The 17,888-nt window shown below is 36.7% G+C and overlaps 1 protein-coding gene across 1 annotated transcript in view; it reads left to right on the top strand.

The window, feature by feature from the left end:
* The window catches only part of HMGCLL1 (3-hydroxymethyl-3-methylglutaryl-CoA lyase like 1), a 76,375-nt gene that overhangs the window by 45,996 nt on the left and 12,491 nt on the right, over positions 1 to 17,888 (top strand). Inside the window, exon 7 of the mRNA XM_058019505.1 lies at positions 497 to 685. Coding sequence (XP_057875488.1) covers positions 497 to 685 — 189 coding nt within the window. The remainder of the gene's footprint in view (positions 1 to 496; positions 686 to 17,888) is intronic.

Genomic DNA, 17,888 nt, shown 5'->3' with positions numbered 1-17,888 from the left:
AAAGAAAAATGAGGCTTTTTGTTAATTATTTATTATCTTTGTTGGCTTCATGTAATATGCAAACAAAAGAACAGGTCTGTACCCTGCACAACTTATAAGCTGAAAAGTACATGGAGAAAACCAAACAGCTGGGAAGTCCCCAGAGATAAGAAAATGTTAGGAAAGGGCTTGACAGAAATTAATTCATAATTTTAAAATTTTGCTTGTTTGGATTCTGTGGGAGAGTCAGAATGCAAGTTTTTGATGGATTTGACTTGGTTAGCTATTCCACATACAGAATGTAGCAGAACTATAATTTTAAAATAAGTGGATCTGTGGGATGTTCTTCTTCTATGGTAGTTTTCAACAGTGAATATAGGTTGTCTGATAAATAGATCCACCTCAGTAGGTCCAAAACTAAGACCTGTACAGAAGTATGTCCTTTATAGTGTTTGTTCTTGACCCTATTTTATACTCTTTCATCTTGACCTCTTGGTGTTTTTCTGTTTCCAATCAGGTATCTAAGCGGCTGTACAGTATGGGCTGTTATGAAATCTCTCTGGGAGATACAATTGGTGTGGGGACACCTGGAAGTATGAAAAAAATGCTGGAAGCTGTTATGAAAGAAATTCCTTTGAGTGCTCTTGCTGTTCACTGTCATGACACGTATGGCCAGGCGTTAGCCAATATCCTCACAGCCATGCAGGTGACTTGGTTTTTCCTTTCATAATATACAATAATACCATTCTTATTTTAATTCAGTGTGCAATTTTAAAAAATCCTGCCATTAAAGAAATCATTAGAAGAGCAAAAAGGCATTCACTAAACTTTAGGAAAGTATTCCTCACACATCAAATTGTCTACTGGTATTATTACTGTTGCTTTTACCAGGAAATGTCAAAATTTATATATTATTTACCTTAATTCCATACAAAATCACTAAGAAACAGTTACGATTATTACATTTCATTGACATTAGATGAAGGAGGGACATTAAATAATTCTTTTCTGATATCTCAGATTCCAGTTTTCTTAGGAACATCTGTATGTTTGTTTTCTACTAAACTAAAATTGCTACTTCGTGGATGTGTCTAAAAGTAAAATAGAATCATGCATAATTACATCTTGATTTCAGATGGATGAGTCTAAAATATTAGTAGTTGTGTACATAGAATAGTCTGGATAATTTTATCACTATTCATATGCCTTCATTATTCTTTTTTTGTTTATCAGTTATGCCTTCCAAGTAAGATTAGTGACAACTTTATATCTTATTTAATTGGCTTTCAAATCTGTGCCTAAATTATCAGAATTAATTTCCATAAGAGATTCAGAATAGGACACAATGCAGAAAACAGACTGCAAGTTCTAATGTAGTTTTTGTCAAGATACAATCTTGAGAAATATCTTAAAGTGCCTGTGCTTTGCTAAGGAGACCTACTTTTACTAAGTGTTGCAGAGTCATTAGCTATTTACAAATTGTCAGCCTTTATTGTTCTATTTTATACTTAATGGTGTCTTCTGTTTCCATGCAATTCAGGCAGTAATTTTGGAGGTCAAAGTTTCCTTTGTCTGACTTGTTATTTTGGCAGAGCTCATATTATGTTATTTAGCTACAATTGTGTTAACAGTGTTAGTGGTATATGGCACAAGAAGGAACAAGGAAGGTTCCAGCATGGGAATCTACAGGTATTTGACTAAATAGGGAATGACAAAATCTGGTAAGAAAGGTTCTAACTTTTACTCACAGCATTTGCTATTCACCCTTACTCACTTTTACTGTTACAAATGTGTGTGTATGTACCATGGGATAAATAAATTACTAATTTCACAGTTAGGTTCAGTTGCAGATGCAATAGCTAAAAGCATGTAAACCCCTGAGCATGGGAGGAGTTGGCCATAAAAATACTTGAAGCATTGTTTTTCAAATCCTTCTTTTAAATAATTGCTGTCATGGTGCCTACTAAACACTGAACAATGGCTATGCTTTGTTAACTCCAGCATTTGTTGTAAGTGCTTCTTGTCTCATGTTTACCTCTTGTAATCTTTTTATTTAGTTCTTAAACCAACTGTGTAAGAGCTAAAGGAAAAAAAAATCTCTTTGGTACCTAATGTGCTGTTTAGAATAATTAACATGCAAATTCTAGAGAGCAGAAGACATAAAAAGAAATTTCTGTGCAACCTTCTCATATTTCTGGGAAGGCAAGGGTGCCTGAGACCCACCAGAAAACTTCCCTCTGTTGTCAAGGTCTCCTAAAGTACATGTCTAAAGGTGCAGTGGTTTTGGCTCAGCTGAACTTGTCATAGGGTTTGCCAAAAGCCCTGATGAAGCAGGCATTACACAGCCTCTCTGACTGGCTTTGTGCGAGCAGCTCCTTGGCTCACGTAGAAGAAGGTCCCCAGGCTTTTGGATCCTCAAACAGATCCTGCACCTCACAGCGTCCTCTTTGTCTCTGGTCAGAAACCCAAGGCAGCTAGCAGGGAGTTATAACTCCTTCTAAAGCAATGCTCCTGCTAAAACAGGCACTCCTAAATTGCAGGTTGGCTGTGTGGTGAAGTGCTAAAGCTGGTGAGTCAGAGTGCCCAGGTCACTTCTAGTCCCTGCTATCAGCCTTGCCTGTGCTTTCCTTTCTGCCAAAGATACAGGATTGGCAGAGCACTGGGATAAAACCCCTTGTCTTTAACTCAGCTGCTGTTTCCTGAACCAAACTCTACTCAGACACAATTCCTTTCCCTTCCCCATTTATGGGTCTGCGTGACCGACACAATATTTCAGCAAGAATGAAATGTGTTTGGGGGGTCATAGAAATAATAGGCTATAGTTATTGTTTGAAAACAAGTTTAAAGAACATTCAGCAGACAAATTACACTCTTCCTAAGACATTGCTGAACAATCCCAGGCTGAGTACTGTTGCACTGTATATTGTATTTCCTAAGAATTAATGAATGACAGCTGGAAAGCCACAAATCACTCTGCACTAATTCAGGCATTGCTTCGATGGGAGATCTCCTAGGAGTGGAAAGAGTTGCTGGTAATTCAGTAAGTGATTTTTTATACAGATCACATTGTTTCATGCAGGATTATACTACCCAGAATATTTTCTTTCGTTTGGGGCTGATCCAAAGTCATCTAGAACTGACAGGCCGTATCTGTATAAGAAATTAGGAGGGCAGTAGTCATGCAATTTTAGTATTCAGTTTTATATGTGTTGTTTTAAGAAAAGGATAGGTAGTGAAAGATGGGAGAGACATTAGCCAACTTTTAAAGCATAAGTAATTTTTTGAATTGCTGAAGCAAATAATACAGCTAGAAAGGAAATTCACTTCATTTTATGAAAAGAATCTATGTAAAAATGTGAGGAACATGAAGTGATGCTTCAAAAGAAACCAGTAAACATTTAAAGTAGAAACATGACTGCCTCTTGATTACGTGGCTTAATATAAAACTACCAGAGTATAGAATTTACTAAAAAGACAATTCAGAAGATGGGAAATGATGTGGAGATCTAGTTAGATTTTATGGTACTTTGAGTAAAATTACATGTGTGCATTAGATAATGTGACAAACACATAATGTAACAGAAATAGTAAAACATTTATAGGAAAATGTTACAGATCTCCAAGGAAGGGTAAAAAGATGGGTCAGGAAACTTCTTTCTGGAGAGGCCCTGCTAAGGTAGACCTTACCTTATCTAAGGAGATTTGAGTTTCATTGACAATTGACTTCTGTTTTGTGCACAGAAGTGGAAAGGGGTGTGGAAAGTGTTTAATGGAAGTGTTAAAGAACTCTTTTCCTGGAAAACTTGTGTAGTTGCCAGAAATAGATTTGTGTGTCTTTATAACATATATTCAAACAAGAGAAAAGAGTATGCTGAGAGGCAAAGAGGATATTTGTCTGGCTGTGATACCTGAATAAAGGAAACAACCACATGATCGTCCCATAGAATTTTATCAAATACAAATTGCTGTCCTAATTCATTAGAATGAACTGATCTCTACATGGTGAGGATCAAATTCTAACTTAAAAAAACAATTGTAAAACCCTAATGGCTTAGAAAGACCAAGGATTTTTACCACCTTGTGTAATCATGTTCACCCTAACACAGAGAGATGAATGAGGTTTATTACATGCCAAATGAAACTTCATTTTATGAGTTCTGCCTTTTTCCAGAAAACAGGAATTTTTATATAAAATACCCACTTTAGTACCAAAACCAGAATTTATCAAGCCTTTAATTAAACTTTCAAGGTTCAGACTGCAAAATCCAGATTTGAGGTTTTTATTACAAACATAATATACGTCCTTTTCGAGAGCTTACAATATTTAATAACATTTTATTAATTTCTTTAAGATCCTTGAATTTTAAAGATTAAATAAAAGTAAATCCAAATAAAAATGGGGGGCTGCTGACCTTTTCCCTGCATCACTTAACTAAATTGATTCTAGTCTCATGGTGTATGCTGGAGACCCTAACTAAACTGCATATTTTTGTGCATCCAGTTTACTTCTGTAGTAAAATCTAGGTTTACTAAAAGGCACTCAGGACTGGCCTGGCTGTTTTAACTGCCAGAAACAGGAGAGGAATCTGAATGTAGGTGCTGAAGTTCATGGTTTATTAATTTACAAGGATCATTTTTACAGGAATAGAGCTTACAACAGCCAGCAGCATGAAATGGTAGAGCCTAAGTTAAGCAGCTAAAACAACTCCTATGTTTAAAATTCCCTCCTCCATGATTTACATGAAATTCCATGCAAAACGTTAGATGAGATGAATTTTCCACCCCAAACCATCTCCTGTATGTAGCTGTCCATCTTATTCTTTTTTTTTTTTTTTCCAAATACAGGCTTTGGTTTTTATAGCTGTTGAGCTTGCTTGAAGTCACAAGCTGTCATGCCCCCCTTATGGTGCAGGTTAGAGGCCAGCTTGCTGCTGAGATCTCTTGTCCAGGAGCTGCTTGCTGCTAAGGATCCTGCCAGGCAGGCAGTGGCTTTAAACCTGAAGCTTTAGTGCTTGGCTGTTGCCTGAGCTACTCTGCAGCAGCATTGCAATTGCACTTGTGCCATATGGTACCTCCCTGATTCTCCTTCTCATCCTCACCTGCTGGCTTGACTTACTGGCTTACCCCCAGACCTGGCTGGTCTTGTCTGATCCTGATTAATGTGTCCAGAGCTCATTCCAATCTTGAATCTCTAACTCAGCTTCATGGCTTTGTTTTTCTGGTGATGTTGCTGCCACTGCCTGCCTGGCTATGGCTCTGGACTCCTTGCTTGCCTCCTTCTATGGAGTTGTCTGTCCTTGCTGCTTTTCAAGACAGTCAAGTGTTTAGAGAAGGGACTGGCAACCAATAACTTGAGCTTTAAGGATGGTTTTTAATGGTAGGTGGTGCTGAGTGAGTGCTGAGAGTTGGCAGGTCTTGTGCTTTGATCTTGGAGCTCAGCTGGAGGCTTTGTCTTGCAGAGGCAAGAGATTCCTACTCAGTTAAATTCAGAAAGCATTTCCTGGTGTCTGGGTGTACACAAAGCCCTAGCAGTTCTCCACTTGCAGCTCTGTTGGTAAAAAAACAGACTCAAGAAAGCCTGAGAAATTTGTGTTGGTGTCTGACAGCACTTGAACATCTCTCTCAGGTACCAGATTATGTTTGCTGATATTTTCCTTTTAAGTTTTCAGGTCTGCATTTCTGTGACTGACATAAGAGAATATACCTGTAATGCCCATAGTGATGAATTCCCAAATAAATACATCATATGTAAGAACACTTCTGTACTAGAAAATTCACTGAACATTTGTATCCTGCAGTCAATTCTTTCACCTTGGATTTTTCTGACATATTATAGTAGGTATCTACAAGGATGAGGGCTCATCCTAGCTTGTCCCAGTGAATGAGTAGTAGTTACAGCTAGAAGCTGAATAGAATAGCTAATTGAATAGAGGAGTGATAAAAGAAAATAATGGTAAAATGGCATGAAAATGTCAAGTACAATTTCAAGTACAGTTTTATGAAACTATGTTGTAAAAAGTTATAAACACAATACCTTTAATTTAGTTTTCATGAGTTTTATGTACTGATCAAGAAAGAAATTTTAAAAAACAATACCTTATCATTCTTCATTTGTAAGCAACATTGTCTATTTCCCTGAAAAGCACAGTCATCCACAGCTATAGTGCAGTACAGTGAATTGACACTTCTGTTTTAAGGCAGAGAAGATAGATAGGTAACTGTGAAAAAGTGTGAATCCCAGCATGTAAATGTTGTGCAAGGAATTACTCCTGTAACAGTGAATATGCAATTTTTAGCTGAGGAAGCTGGTCCAGCCAGATTTGTCTGTTGCTACACACATCAAAAAATCTGGTTTTGGGGAGTTCTGTAGTAACTGACAGAATGAGCTTGTATTGACCTGCCAAAATTCTTGCTTCAATAGTGCATTAAATGATACTAGCATTTTGGGGTGTTTTTTCAGCAGTGTGCTGGGGCACTCACTACCTGGCAATTAAATTCTTTATATCTCAACTAAATTTTAACAGAGCAAAAAATAATCATGACAGTTCAGTTAAAATTTCAACGCTGGCTTACAGGCTGTTTTTCTAAGCTAATAGGGAGATACTGTATGGAATTAAGGAGGTATAGGAGACAGGAACCATAACATACATCTTGGGTTGTCCTTTCCTAATTTAACATGTCACTCTACTCATGGCTTTTTCTTACTTTTTCTTATTTTATTTGTAAAACAGAAGTAAGGCTTATCTCTTTCACTTTGTGAAGTGCAAGGAAAAAAACAGAGGAAGATCATCAGACAAGTACAGATAGTTTTTGTGAAGAATTAAACCATACTTAGTTTTTGAAATTAAAATTTAAAAACAGAATAGATTTCAACTTTTCTCTAGAATGTACTTTTTAGATTTAAAAAGCTAAAGTATATGAATGAGCAAATGATCAAAATACTTATGTGCCTAATCAAATTATCTGAACCCTGCAACCTTCCACTTCTTTTGTCCTGCACAACCTGGCACTCTGAAGACATTATGACACAGAATGTGAGCATAGGAGACACTTGCCATATAGAAGAATGCACATATTTGGGGATATTGAAAAAAATTTAATATGCTTGCTTCAGCAGACCTCACAAGTTTGCTTTCTTCTGCTGTTTACAAATATATGCCAGGAAACTGCAGAAGACTTCACAGAGATCTCCAGAAACTAATTTCAAGGTTCAGATAGGGAAACATGACCAAAAAATTCAGCTTGACTGAGGGTAGCTGTACAGAATTCAGGAAGGGCTGGTCATGCTTCAGTATTTTGCTGGAATTCTTTGAGGCAATCACTGCCAAAGAAGACAAAGGATGTACAGTGGCCATCACATGCTTTGATTTTTTAGAAAGAAATTTGCAGTTTTCTGCAGTGGAAGTTCATATGAAGGTGTGGAGGCATGCAATAAGTGGAAAGTTGGCTAAAGGGCAGGAAACAAATGGAATTATGAAACAGAACTTCTTTAAGCTGGAAAGCACCCATCAGCAGAGTTGTGGATATATTGGCTTGTGCATCCTAGGTTTTCCTGCTTAAATGAATAATTTGCAATACTCTAATGCTCATGTTAAGGGTAATTGTTCTAACTTGCAGAAATTATTTTTTTTTCAAATTTTAGATTTGAATTGTGAGAAACAGGATAGCTAGCCCAATTTGTAAGTGGAAGTCTGTGTAATATTCTAAAACATGCAAAAGAAAATGTTTGAGATCAAACATAAGATAATGGGAATACACAAAATTTTAGGTAAAGCAAGAGACGTCACTGCGACATGCCTGTTTATTTAAGGGTATTCCCAGATTTCTACTTTTGGATTTTTCTAAGAATTAAAATATCCAGGGCACTCACTGGGTATTTTCTGGGTTTGAAAATATAAACAGTACGTTTGAATTGTTAGCAAAGTGTTGTCAGTAAAATAAAACTCCTTAGAAAACATCAATTTGCCTTTTTGTTTCTGTTTCCTTTTATTCCCCCTTCCCTGTGGAAATGACATAGCACTTAGCTAAAGCTAGCAATTAAAAAACCAGATGTTGGAGACAAAGTACATGATACTGGGAAGGCATGTGAGTAGAGTTGTTTGAGAGTGAAAGCTGACAAGACAGGTGAATAATACTCTATTTGAAAGCAAATAAGTTAGGGGGGAAATGGCAGGTGAATTATGCAAAAGTATCAGGCTGAAGAAAATATTCATTTTCTTCCTCTGCAGAAAACTTAAAGAGAGGGTGTCTGCTTTAAGAAAGTAGGAAAAAACCTTGCATTCAATCAAATGATATTGCTACTGTGAGAAGTCAGCTAGTTACTATTGTAAATGAAAAAACATACTGCACAAATGGGTAAATCAGACCTACATATGGGAAGAAAATGAAAACATAGGCATTCATGCTCAAAATCTGGCAGATGTTTTCCAGCATTTTGTCTTTTTTTTTTTTTTTTTTTTTTTGTACTGGTTTTATGTTTTTGCCTTTAATAACAGCAAAATAAGGAATTAAACAAATGAACAGGCAGCATCAGTCCTGCTCTTTTCTCTGATCAATACAAAAGAATTAAAGAATCAGCAGCCCTAGTTTTACTCTTCTCTTAGATCAGTACAAAAGAATTAATGACTGCCTTTTTGTTGCTTTCTGCTGCTTTTTGCAGAATGTAACCTATATGGTAGATTTTGTTTCAAGGTTCTTATTGTTTGAATATTTTAAGATAGGAAGAGGAATATATTTGTTATTGTGTATTGAAATAGCAGTGAGAGTTCCTGAGTTAGATTTGTTTACATGCATATACCAATAGGTAGCCTATTGGTTTTGTGGGTTTTGTTTTTTATTTGAAATAAAACTTAGCTTACTATAAAAGATTACTGAATAATAGAAATACACATTGTTTAGCTGCTTGTAATATGCTGTAATATTGGACTTCAGAAGCTTTCAGACCTAGTTACTGAACGAACAAACCTCAAGTCTAAGTCTGTTTCAGGATACTAAGAGAAGAGAGCCTTCATCATATATAGATTATTCTCATCTTCAGATTACTCACTAGGGCTGACTTGCAACAGTAGACATGACTTTCCTTTGGCTTACAGTCAAACCTCAGCTATCTTCTAAAGTATTTTTAAACATTTGATTTTTACATGCAAATGTATGCATCTTTCTTTATATCCCTGCAAATTCATACATATAAATGGAATATTAACGGAAAATTATTGCAGCAACTATACAAATAAAATTTGAAATGGTTTTAGTTTTCTGTCTTAAAAGCAAAGATAATTTCTATACAAATAATATTGAAACTGTGTATTTATTAAAAAAAATTAATTTGGCCCAAATATTCTTTTTCTGTGCTTGTATCCTCCTTGTACATTTCTTTTTCTTGGAATGCTGTTTTATTGTATCCTGCCTAGTCATGTCTTAAGTGCTTTAATTTCTGAGTTCTCCATCCTGTAAATGTCATTCATTTACACATTTCATTCTGCAGTGTCAGTGGTACATTCCAATTTAAGCCTCATGATCATTTTCATTAAATCTAGAACCATTAAAGACATACTGATTTAGTTGATCAGTACCTAAAATAAATTTCTAATATTGCTTTCATTACTGTGCATCTTTGTCCTCTTGTGAACGCACTTTTTTCTATGCAAAAGTAAGCAGATTCAGAGAATTTACTTTAAATGATTCTCTGGTCTTCATCAGATTCTGTTCTGCTGCATCTTTAGTTGTCATATAGTCTGAAAAAGGGAAAGGAACTAGTAATTATAAGATACTAGTATGAATAAGATTATAAGAAGCTTGCAAGTAGAGCTTGCAAACAAGGCTCACACAAAATTGCATGGAATATAATTTAGGTACAAAATTATATAGCAGATTACAGTTGCTTTTTAGGGCAATACTCCACACAGCCTGTCAGTGTCTAAGTCCCCTTCACTTTGCTGCCCTTTGTAATTCCTTTTTTCCATTCTTGGCCTCTTTGAGTGCTTAAACAGAGTAAATATCCTGCTGGCAGCTCCCTGGCAAGAGGAAAGAATGATGTGAGCAGATACTGTGCTCCTGCATTCACCTAACCCGAATGTTTTCCCTGGTACTTAGGTTAATTTTTTTCTCTCTTTCACTGTTTTCCTAGTCATTGTTTGATAGGTTTAAGTCCACATAGCCAGAGCAACAGTCTCTTTACAGAGCCCCTTTTATCATCCCAGCAGCGTCTTGTTTAACTTGACTATTTAAATGGCTAAAAGTCAGCATCATCCAGTTCTGAAGTGGATTGGGCAGCAATCCAGCTCTTTTTGTTAGAGACAGACATTCATTTTTTTGGACTGGAAACAAATTACTTCCAAATGCTGGAAATGTAATAAGGCTTAAAAAAAAAAGGGTTTCAGGTGTTTATAGAACAAATTAGTATAAAATAGTTTTCAAAATGCTAAGCCACATTTAAAATAAATATTTAGTACTTTTAGAAGCTGTGAAAATACAGCACTAAAAACCTGAAATCACTGATCCTTAGCATGCATAAGAAGTATGGTGAGGGCACACTGGTGTCACATTCCCCATGCATATTTCTGTTGTGCCTTGGATTGCATGCATAAAAGGTAGTATTTTGGGGTGGTTTTTGCATGATTGATAGGTACTGGCTGTGCTTTTAATGAGATGACTGCCTGTAGCAATCAGAAATTGAACTGATAACTATTTTACAACAGTCTTTGATTCAATTCCTAAAAATGAAAGCTTTGATTATCTAGATGACTGGAAAATAAAGAATTTTCATTGGTCTGAAGATCGTTTGTTGTGCCTTATTCAGCATTACATAAGCACTCTCTCATCCACAGAAAGACAAGCTAGTCCTCTGCAATTGTTATTTATCCCTTTTAGTTTTATGGCGTCTTGCTTGTCTCTCCCACACCTTCCAGCTTCCACAACAAATGAAATGGGATTTCCACAAATACAAACCTACACAACTGGCTCATCTCAGAACCCATCCTTGCAGGCCCATCCCATTTTCCCTTCTCAGCACCCCTGCCACAACCTGCATTTCTTCCTCAGCTGCCATCTCGTCAGCTGCCATGGTAATTTGAGAGGTGAGGTTGTTTTTCTCCATAGGGTTTGCATTCCTGCAGTTGCTGTGTTACTCCTTTAGAGGGTTGCCATGCTCAGCACATCCTGGCCTCTCTGGCTCTGTGGCCAATTGCTATGTAAACCTTGCATCCCAAAAACCAAAACTCCAGACTGGCAGCTATGGATGGTCCCTAAAGGGTGCTAGTTGCCAGACTGTGCCAGGAATTGCTTGGTGGAATTGTCTGCCCTAGGGCAAAGCTGAGCCAAGGATTATGCAAGAGTTACCCACAGTGGACAGTTGAATTCTAGTCCTGATGCCATTGAGGTTTTTGGTCATATACACGGCCACAGAAGAGCACAACTGCCTGTGCAATAGACACACAAAAGAGAGGTTTTTGCTGTCATTCCCAGTAGCATTTGTGGCATTCCACAAATGGCATTCCATAGTGACATCTGAGGATGTCTCTGCAGATGAGATTTCAGAGGTTTTGGTCAGCTCTGAGTGTGCTGTTGATGTCTCTGGGGATTTCAGCTTATATGCTGGACACTAAAAAGGTATGTGGAGCACTGACAGAAATAAAATACAATACTTCAACATAATTTAAAAAATAATTGTGAAAGAAAATTTTCAAAAGTTTGGTCAAGATACAATTAAGTACCTTTAAAACTTTTTTTTCAGAATTTAATTCCTCATTTAATTTGCATTCTTTTTTGAAAATAAATTATTTCTATAAGTGTTGCTTGACTTTTTAGAAGTTCTCCCTATAATCATATGGAACTTAAATCTGTACACATCTAGAAGATAAATGGCTTTTAGACATGTTTATTTTTCTACTTGGTGGGAATTACTCCCTCTCCCTTTTTACCCAAAAGCAGTTTTTCTTAAAGTTTAATAGCAACTGTAAAAAAAGACAGAATCACTACAATGCTTCCCTCTTAGAAATGATTGTTTTCATGACCTTTCATTATTTGTGAGTGTGTGCATTCTAGTTTTTGCTGGAAAAAGAGGACATTGCATGGAACCTGAATTTTGAGACCTAAGCAAGGGTCAGAGGAGTTTGCCATCTCTGGAACAGACTTGGGGAATGACAAATCCCAGGGTCTCCAGCAGGGAAGTGTTGTGTTTACAGGATGATGCTTCCTTCCTTTTTGGGCAGCTCTACAGACAGCTGTGCTGAGGGGGTGGAACTAAACCTCTGGCCATTCTTGAATATTTACAGCTCCTCAGAAGGAATTTTGTTATCATCTAGCAAACAATGAGGGAGGGAGAGTTATTTCCTATTTTGAGATGTATCAAGTGGCTTTAAACAAGATCTTAGGATGTTTTCTAAGGTAAAAATAACTGCAGAAAATCAGTAGATAACTGTGCCCAGAAGGCTGGAGTTCTGAATTCACTCCAAATGAGTGTTGGGTGGATCTTTGTAGCTTGGGAGTACAAATGAGCATTTGCATAAGTGGAATAAGTTGAAGATGACTCTTCAGCTAAGACAGAAACCAAAGCTGATGTAGTACCTAAAGTATGACAATCATTTTTTTCATTCTGTGCTGTGCAGAAGCAAGGCAGAAACAGTCTCTTGAGTCAAATAATTTGTCACTTATCTTTTTTTTCTTTTGAAATATTGCACTATGAATTTAAACAGTCAGGCATTCAGAAATAAAAACATTTTTATAATTTTTAAACATAAATGAACAGTAGTGTTATGCACTCCAGCTTGCATGTTTGCCTGTTTACTTTTTTGTTCTTTGTTGCTTAGTGCAAATGATATGTGGTAAGATTGCCAGAGGCAAATGATGTGATTTGCTTAACAGAGTTCATTCAAATGCATAAAGTAAACTCTTATAGAAAGATTTTTTTCTCCAATGTTCATAGCAGTTAAATTTTGCTTGCACTAAGAACTGCAACAGTAAGAAATAATTTTAACTTGATGGAGTATTTTTCCTCTAAAGAATAAGCCAAGTAAACAAAATAGAAGTAGATTTAGCAGAGCAATATAATATGCATCTATAGTAAAATACAAGGTGCTAGGTTGAATGGCTTTTTAAACAAAAGAAGTGTTCTGGCTGTACTGCCGGCAGATACATTGGATAGACAATTACAGATGTCTTTTTATAAAAATGAACTTGCATCAGAAAAAGAGAAAATTTTCAAGGCCTTTTTTACATTTCATGGCTCCCCACCTTAATGCCACCAATTAATTAATCAATGTATTTGAAGGGGAGGCAGTGTAACATGCTAAGGTGCTGTAATGTGATGAACATTATAAAGTTGATCCAATTATAATAGATCAGTAGATGAAAAGAAACTATCACACTTTAAAAAAAAGTTTCTTGCATTATAATGAAAATTGTGATAAAAATTTTATTTGAAATAAAGATTCTCTCTGCCTAGATTGGACAAAAACTGCCCTATTTGATTGCATCTTCTTTGCCCATGTTGCTGTAATTATTGTTACTGGAATGATTCCCATCCTGGAATTCTACTCAAGACACTGTCTTTTTTTGCACAACATATAAAGTGCTACTTCCTTGAAATTATACAGATGAATGACTAAAACATACATTCCAAAGCTCTTAAAGGGAGATTGTTCCTTGGTTCTGAATTTTGCAGTAGATTTTCTAACAAGACCTAAGTGGTCCCATTTGTTAAGTACATTTGTCTGAGTCTTGAATAAAATAAGGATGTGCACAGCCATTTGCAAGTTCACAGGCTATTTGGCAAGAATGAATTTTAGGAAAAAAATGCCAATATAATTTTTTTTTCCTTGTTTTAAAAAAATAAAGTGAATAATCAAATTGCAAGCAAACAGAAATATCTGGTACTTTACTATACAATCATGTTTACTGTAATATTGCCATGATTTTTACTTAGCTAGTTGGGAAACTGGTCTTTAGTTACTCCAGAGAATGAGGTGCACAAGAATGAATACATTTGGTTTTGAGTTTTGTTTTATGGTATTTGAAGGAGTTGTTTACTCCATTTGATGGAGTTTTTACTCTTGCAATGATTTTCAAAACACAAATAGCAATGAAGAAGAAAAAAAAGAAGCAGGATAGCTGCTGTAAATATTTTGTAAAATGTCCATCTGAAGCTCCTCAACCTCTGGTAATTAGAAGCCATGCTGTGGAGATTGACAGGGTAAATTACCAGTTAATGTTTACACAACAAAACATATGCCCAGTACAATATCCTCCACTGATGTTACTGAAACCAGAGTCCGGAAATGTACAGTGGAAACAAGACGTGGTACTTTTCTTGTGCCAACATAAACAGCAATTACAGCACAGTGTGAGAGAAGGCATAAGAAATACTACTGCATATCAGTAGTTCAACAAAGTCAGCACTTTTGTGTAATTGCAGGGGAAAAGGGCTGAAAAACATTACAGATCTCAGCAAGAAATGGGCCCTTTATACTTTTAAACTGATCCTTGATAAAACAATGCCGGGGTCATGAGAAGGCTACTCTGCCAATTTTGCTTCACTGTGGGATCCATTGACATCTGGCTGAGCTGCGGAAGCTGGAAAACTTCTTTAATATTCTCTTGACACCAAAGTGGACATGTGGAAAACATTCTAATCTGTTAATCTTTGGTGCTCCTGAAGAAAAAGGACATTTGGCTTTATACTTTGTGATGATAAATATTGTCTCCAGTCTAGCTGTAAATAAGTTAAAAGCATTTGAATGGAGGATGCAGTTCTTATTTTCCATATATAGGAGAAGATGGATGTGCACCTGTGCAATCCAGAAGATGTAAAGAATGCCAGGAGTTTTTACTAAGGTTAGTTTACCTTACATCTTGGAAATTTCTTTGTGATGAGTGTGGTTTGTCAATGAGTTGGTGAGCAGAGCCTCTGAACCTCCATACATCCTACATGCTAAAGTAGAATAAAGTATTGTTTCACTCAGGGGATTCTGAAAATAGAATTAAAAGAGATTTGAAATACGAGTTAAGTCTGAATAAAAAGTGCAAGTTTTGTTTAACAACATTAACTATATTAATTATTTTTGGTTGACTCTAATATGGAGTAATAGTGAACGATGGAGATACATATGTGTGCAGCTTGAGTAGGATGCACAATTGTTCATTTCTGTTGTGAGATTTATCTCCAAAAATTCTCTTGCATTACAAAATAACTGCTATAAAATTATCTTATGTATTCCTAGTACTAAGCATATATTATGCATTAATACAAAATGCAAAAGATACCATGGATTATGTGAAGACCAAACTAGGATTCAAAATTCTACATATCCTTGTAGTACATTCTAAAATAATAAGAAAAATTGTAACAATGCATGAAAGGCTTAGGCTGAAGTGAAGTCATATGACCTTTTAAATGCTGGCATTTTTTAGTCCTTTAGATACCCTGATGCTGATATATGATAGTGGTACTGTGGAATGAAAATAGTTCTGCTCTACTTTCCCTGTGTTTTTATAAATGCTGTCATTGCTGCAAATTTATTTTAAAACAAGAGATGTTTTATGTCATCAATCTATTTTGATTGCTCACATTGGTACAAGGTAGTGCCCACTGCCACTTAGTGCATAATGCTGCAAGTGTTCTGGTTATAAGAAGTGAGAGAAATTACACCTCAAGAGCAATTTGGTCACTCAGCTTAAGCTGAAGAGTGGCTCAACACAAGTTGGTCTTCAGTAACTAGAAGGTTTGGGACTTGGCAGAAGCTAGCAAGGACAAAAAAACAAGATCGAAAGAATTTGTAGTTTCTTTCTAAGGTACAGACACAGTAAGAGGGGTACATATGATAGATTAACTTCATTATATGCTCCCTGAATGTAGGAAAAAAGGGGCCTTTTAAAATGCTGTCATGCTTGGGTCATGCCCAAGCTTGCTGCCATGCTTCATTGATAGATTCACATGTTCCACTTTTGCCACGTGTACTTCAAATAGTAGGCCTTTCAAATCAGTGCCTTTCCCTGATTCTTCATAGCAATCCTCTCCCCTTTTCAGTATTGTGGCTGACAGAGAAGTGCACTGCCTGCAGCATTCATCTCAAACATTGATTTTTACCTGTTCTGTCCTTCATTCAATCCATTCTCAGCTGATGTCCCATATTATGATAATTCAGCCATTTTATTTTAGTGGATGTGTGTCTACTCAGCTTATCCTCTGTAAGCCACCCATGGAAGTAAGTGGATATTTTTTTTCTTTATTCATTGGACCATAACAGTCAGCAGCTCCAAGCATTCTTTGTCCAGTTCCAGTTAAATTTTCCTCTCCCAAAGCTACCCTCAATAACTTTACCATGGAGTTAAGCAATCACTTATCTCCCTTGTCCATTCAAAGCCCTCTGTTTGTTTTCCAGTTTATTTTTATTCATTTGTGCATGTAGCATATGAGAAACACCTTGTTGGTACGTGATGATGTAGGGCACAGGAAACCTGGCACAGCTTTTGCATCTCTGGACAGGACAGTTCCATCCCAGCCTACCCCAAAGCTGCCCTTTGCCTTTTCTGTCTAGTTTCCCCTTTCCCTCCAGATCACAAGATTATTATCTTCTCTTCCCTACCTATTTCATCGGTCTCCTGACTGTGTTCAAACATTTTTTTGTCTGTAGAAAAAATACAGTGTGTTTATAGATCAGGTTATTTCATGACATGGAAAGCAGATAAATTGTTAAACCATCACAGGTTTGCTTGAGAGCAGCAACTTCTGCTGAAGAGCATCCTGAGCAGTAGCTGCTTACTTTGAGTCAGCAGCAGCATCTGGCAATGCCCTGGCTTGCCTGGGGAGGCAAGGAAGGGAGACTGGAAAGTCACTTACTGTTTTGATGATGATTGCATCTTCATGGGTTCCAACAAGATCTTGGCGTGCCTCCTGCTCCCCCTGCAGCTTTGTGATCCTTAGCAAGGGAGAGCTGGAGTTGAGCACAGCCCCACACCAGCAAACCCCAGTGTTTCTAAATATAAGAGTGCACATATTCCTGAAAGGAGCACAATCAGCCTGCATGGGCAATAAAATAATGATTTGTGAACATCTGCTTCATTAATTGTGTTATGGCACAGGATTTTTATTAACATTCCAAAATCTCAAAACCAGTCTCTTGTTGAATGGAATTGATTCCCCCTAAACATCCATGAATGTTTTCTGAAGAACCAGATCTGCAACACAAACCTCACTGCTCTGGCTTTTGTGCAGGTGATGCATTGTCAGTCAGGGACACAGATATTTCAACTCAGGCTCAGAGAAATTTCTTCACAATTCTTCGTTGAAGTTAAGAAAAAAAAAAAAACATGGTCAGCTGCTGCTCCCTTGACCCTTGGGCATTTTAACTCCCAGACTGACCAGTTCCTGACAATGGGGTGGTAAATAAGGTGGAACTTCCCTGAGCTTGTAACTAAGTCCAGACTGAGATCTCTTAAGATCAGTACCCCTTCTGTGCCAAACTTGAGACTGCAAAGCTACAAAAATATCTCCAAGAAACTCATGTAAAACTTATTGAATATGAATGTAACAGAGTGGTTTTCTTCCCCAAAACTTGTTCCCGGAAGTGGCCAAGCCCATTTTTCACTGAAACTTTCAAAACAATCCGATCTGAGGCAGAGACAAGGTATGGAAAATATAAGTTCCAGCAGTTAAAGGCTGACAAAGTAATAAACAACTGAAAGTGGGGCCTTATGACAGAAAGTGTTAGGGAACTTTAACTCTAGATGTCATTGCCAGCTTTGCTTATAATAAATGTGTCAGCAGCAATATGAAAAGATGTGTACAATGAGTTAAAGGAATGTAGTATTAACCTATTTTATGTGGCACGTCTGCCCACAAATTGCTTGCATCTCAATATGATTTGGAAGAAAAGGATTTCTTTCCCCTCGATGAATGTATTAATTTTGAAACA

The sequence above is a fragment of the Melospiza georgiana genome, chromosome 3 (assembly GCF_028018845.1).
Source record: "Melospiza georgiana isolate bMelGeo1 chromosome 3, bMelGeo1.pri, whole genome shotgun sequence".
NCBI classification, from domain to species: Eukaryota; Metazoa; Chordata; class Aves; order Passeriformes; family Passerellidae; genus Melospiza; species Melospiza georgiana.
The sequence above is the reverse complement of the archived record's forward strand: the minus strand, read 5'-3'. Positions and strand labels throughout refer to the sequence as shown.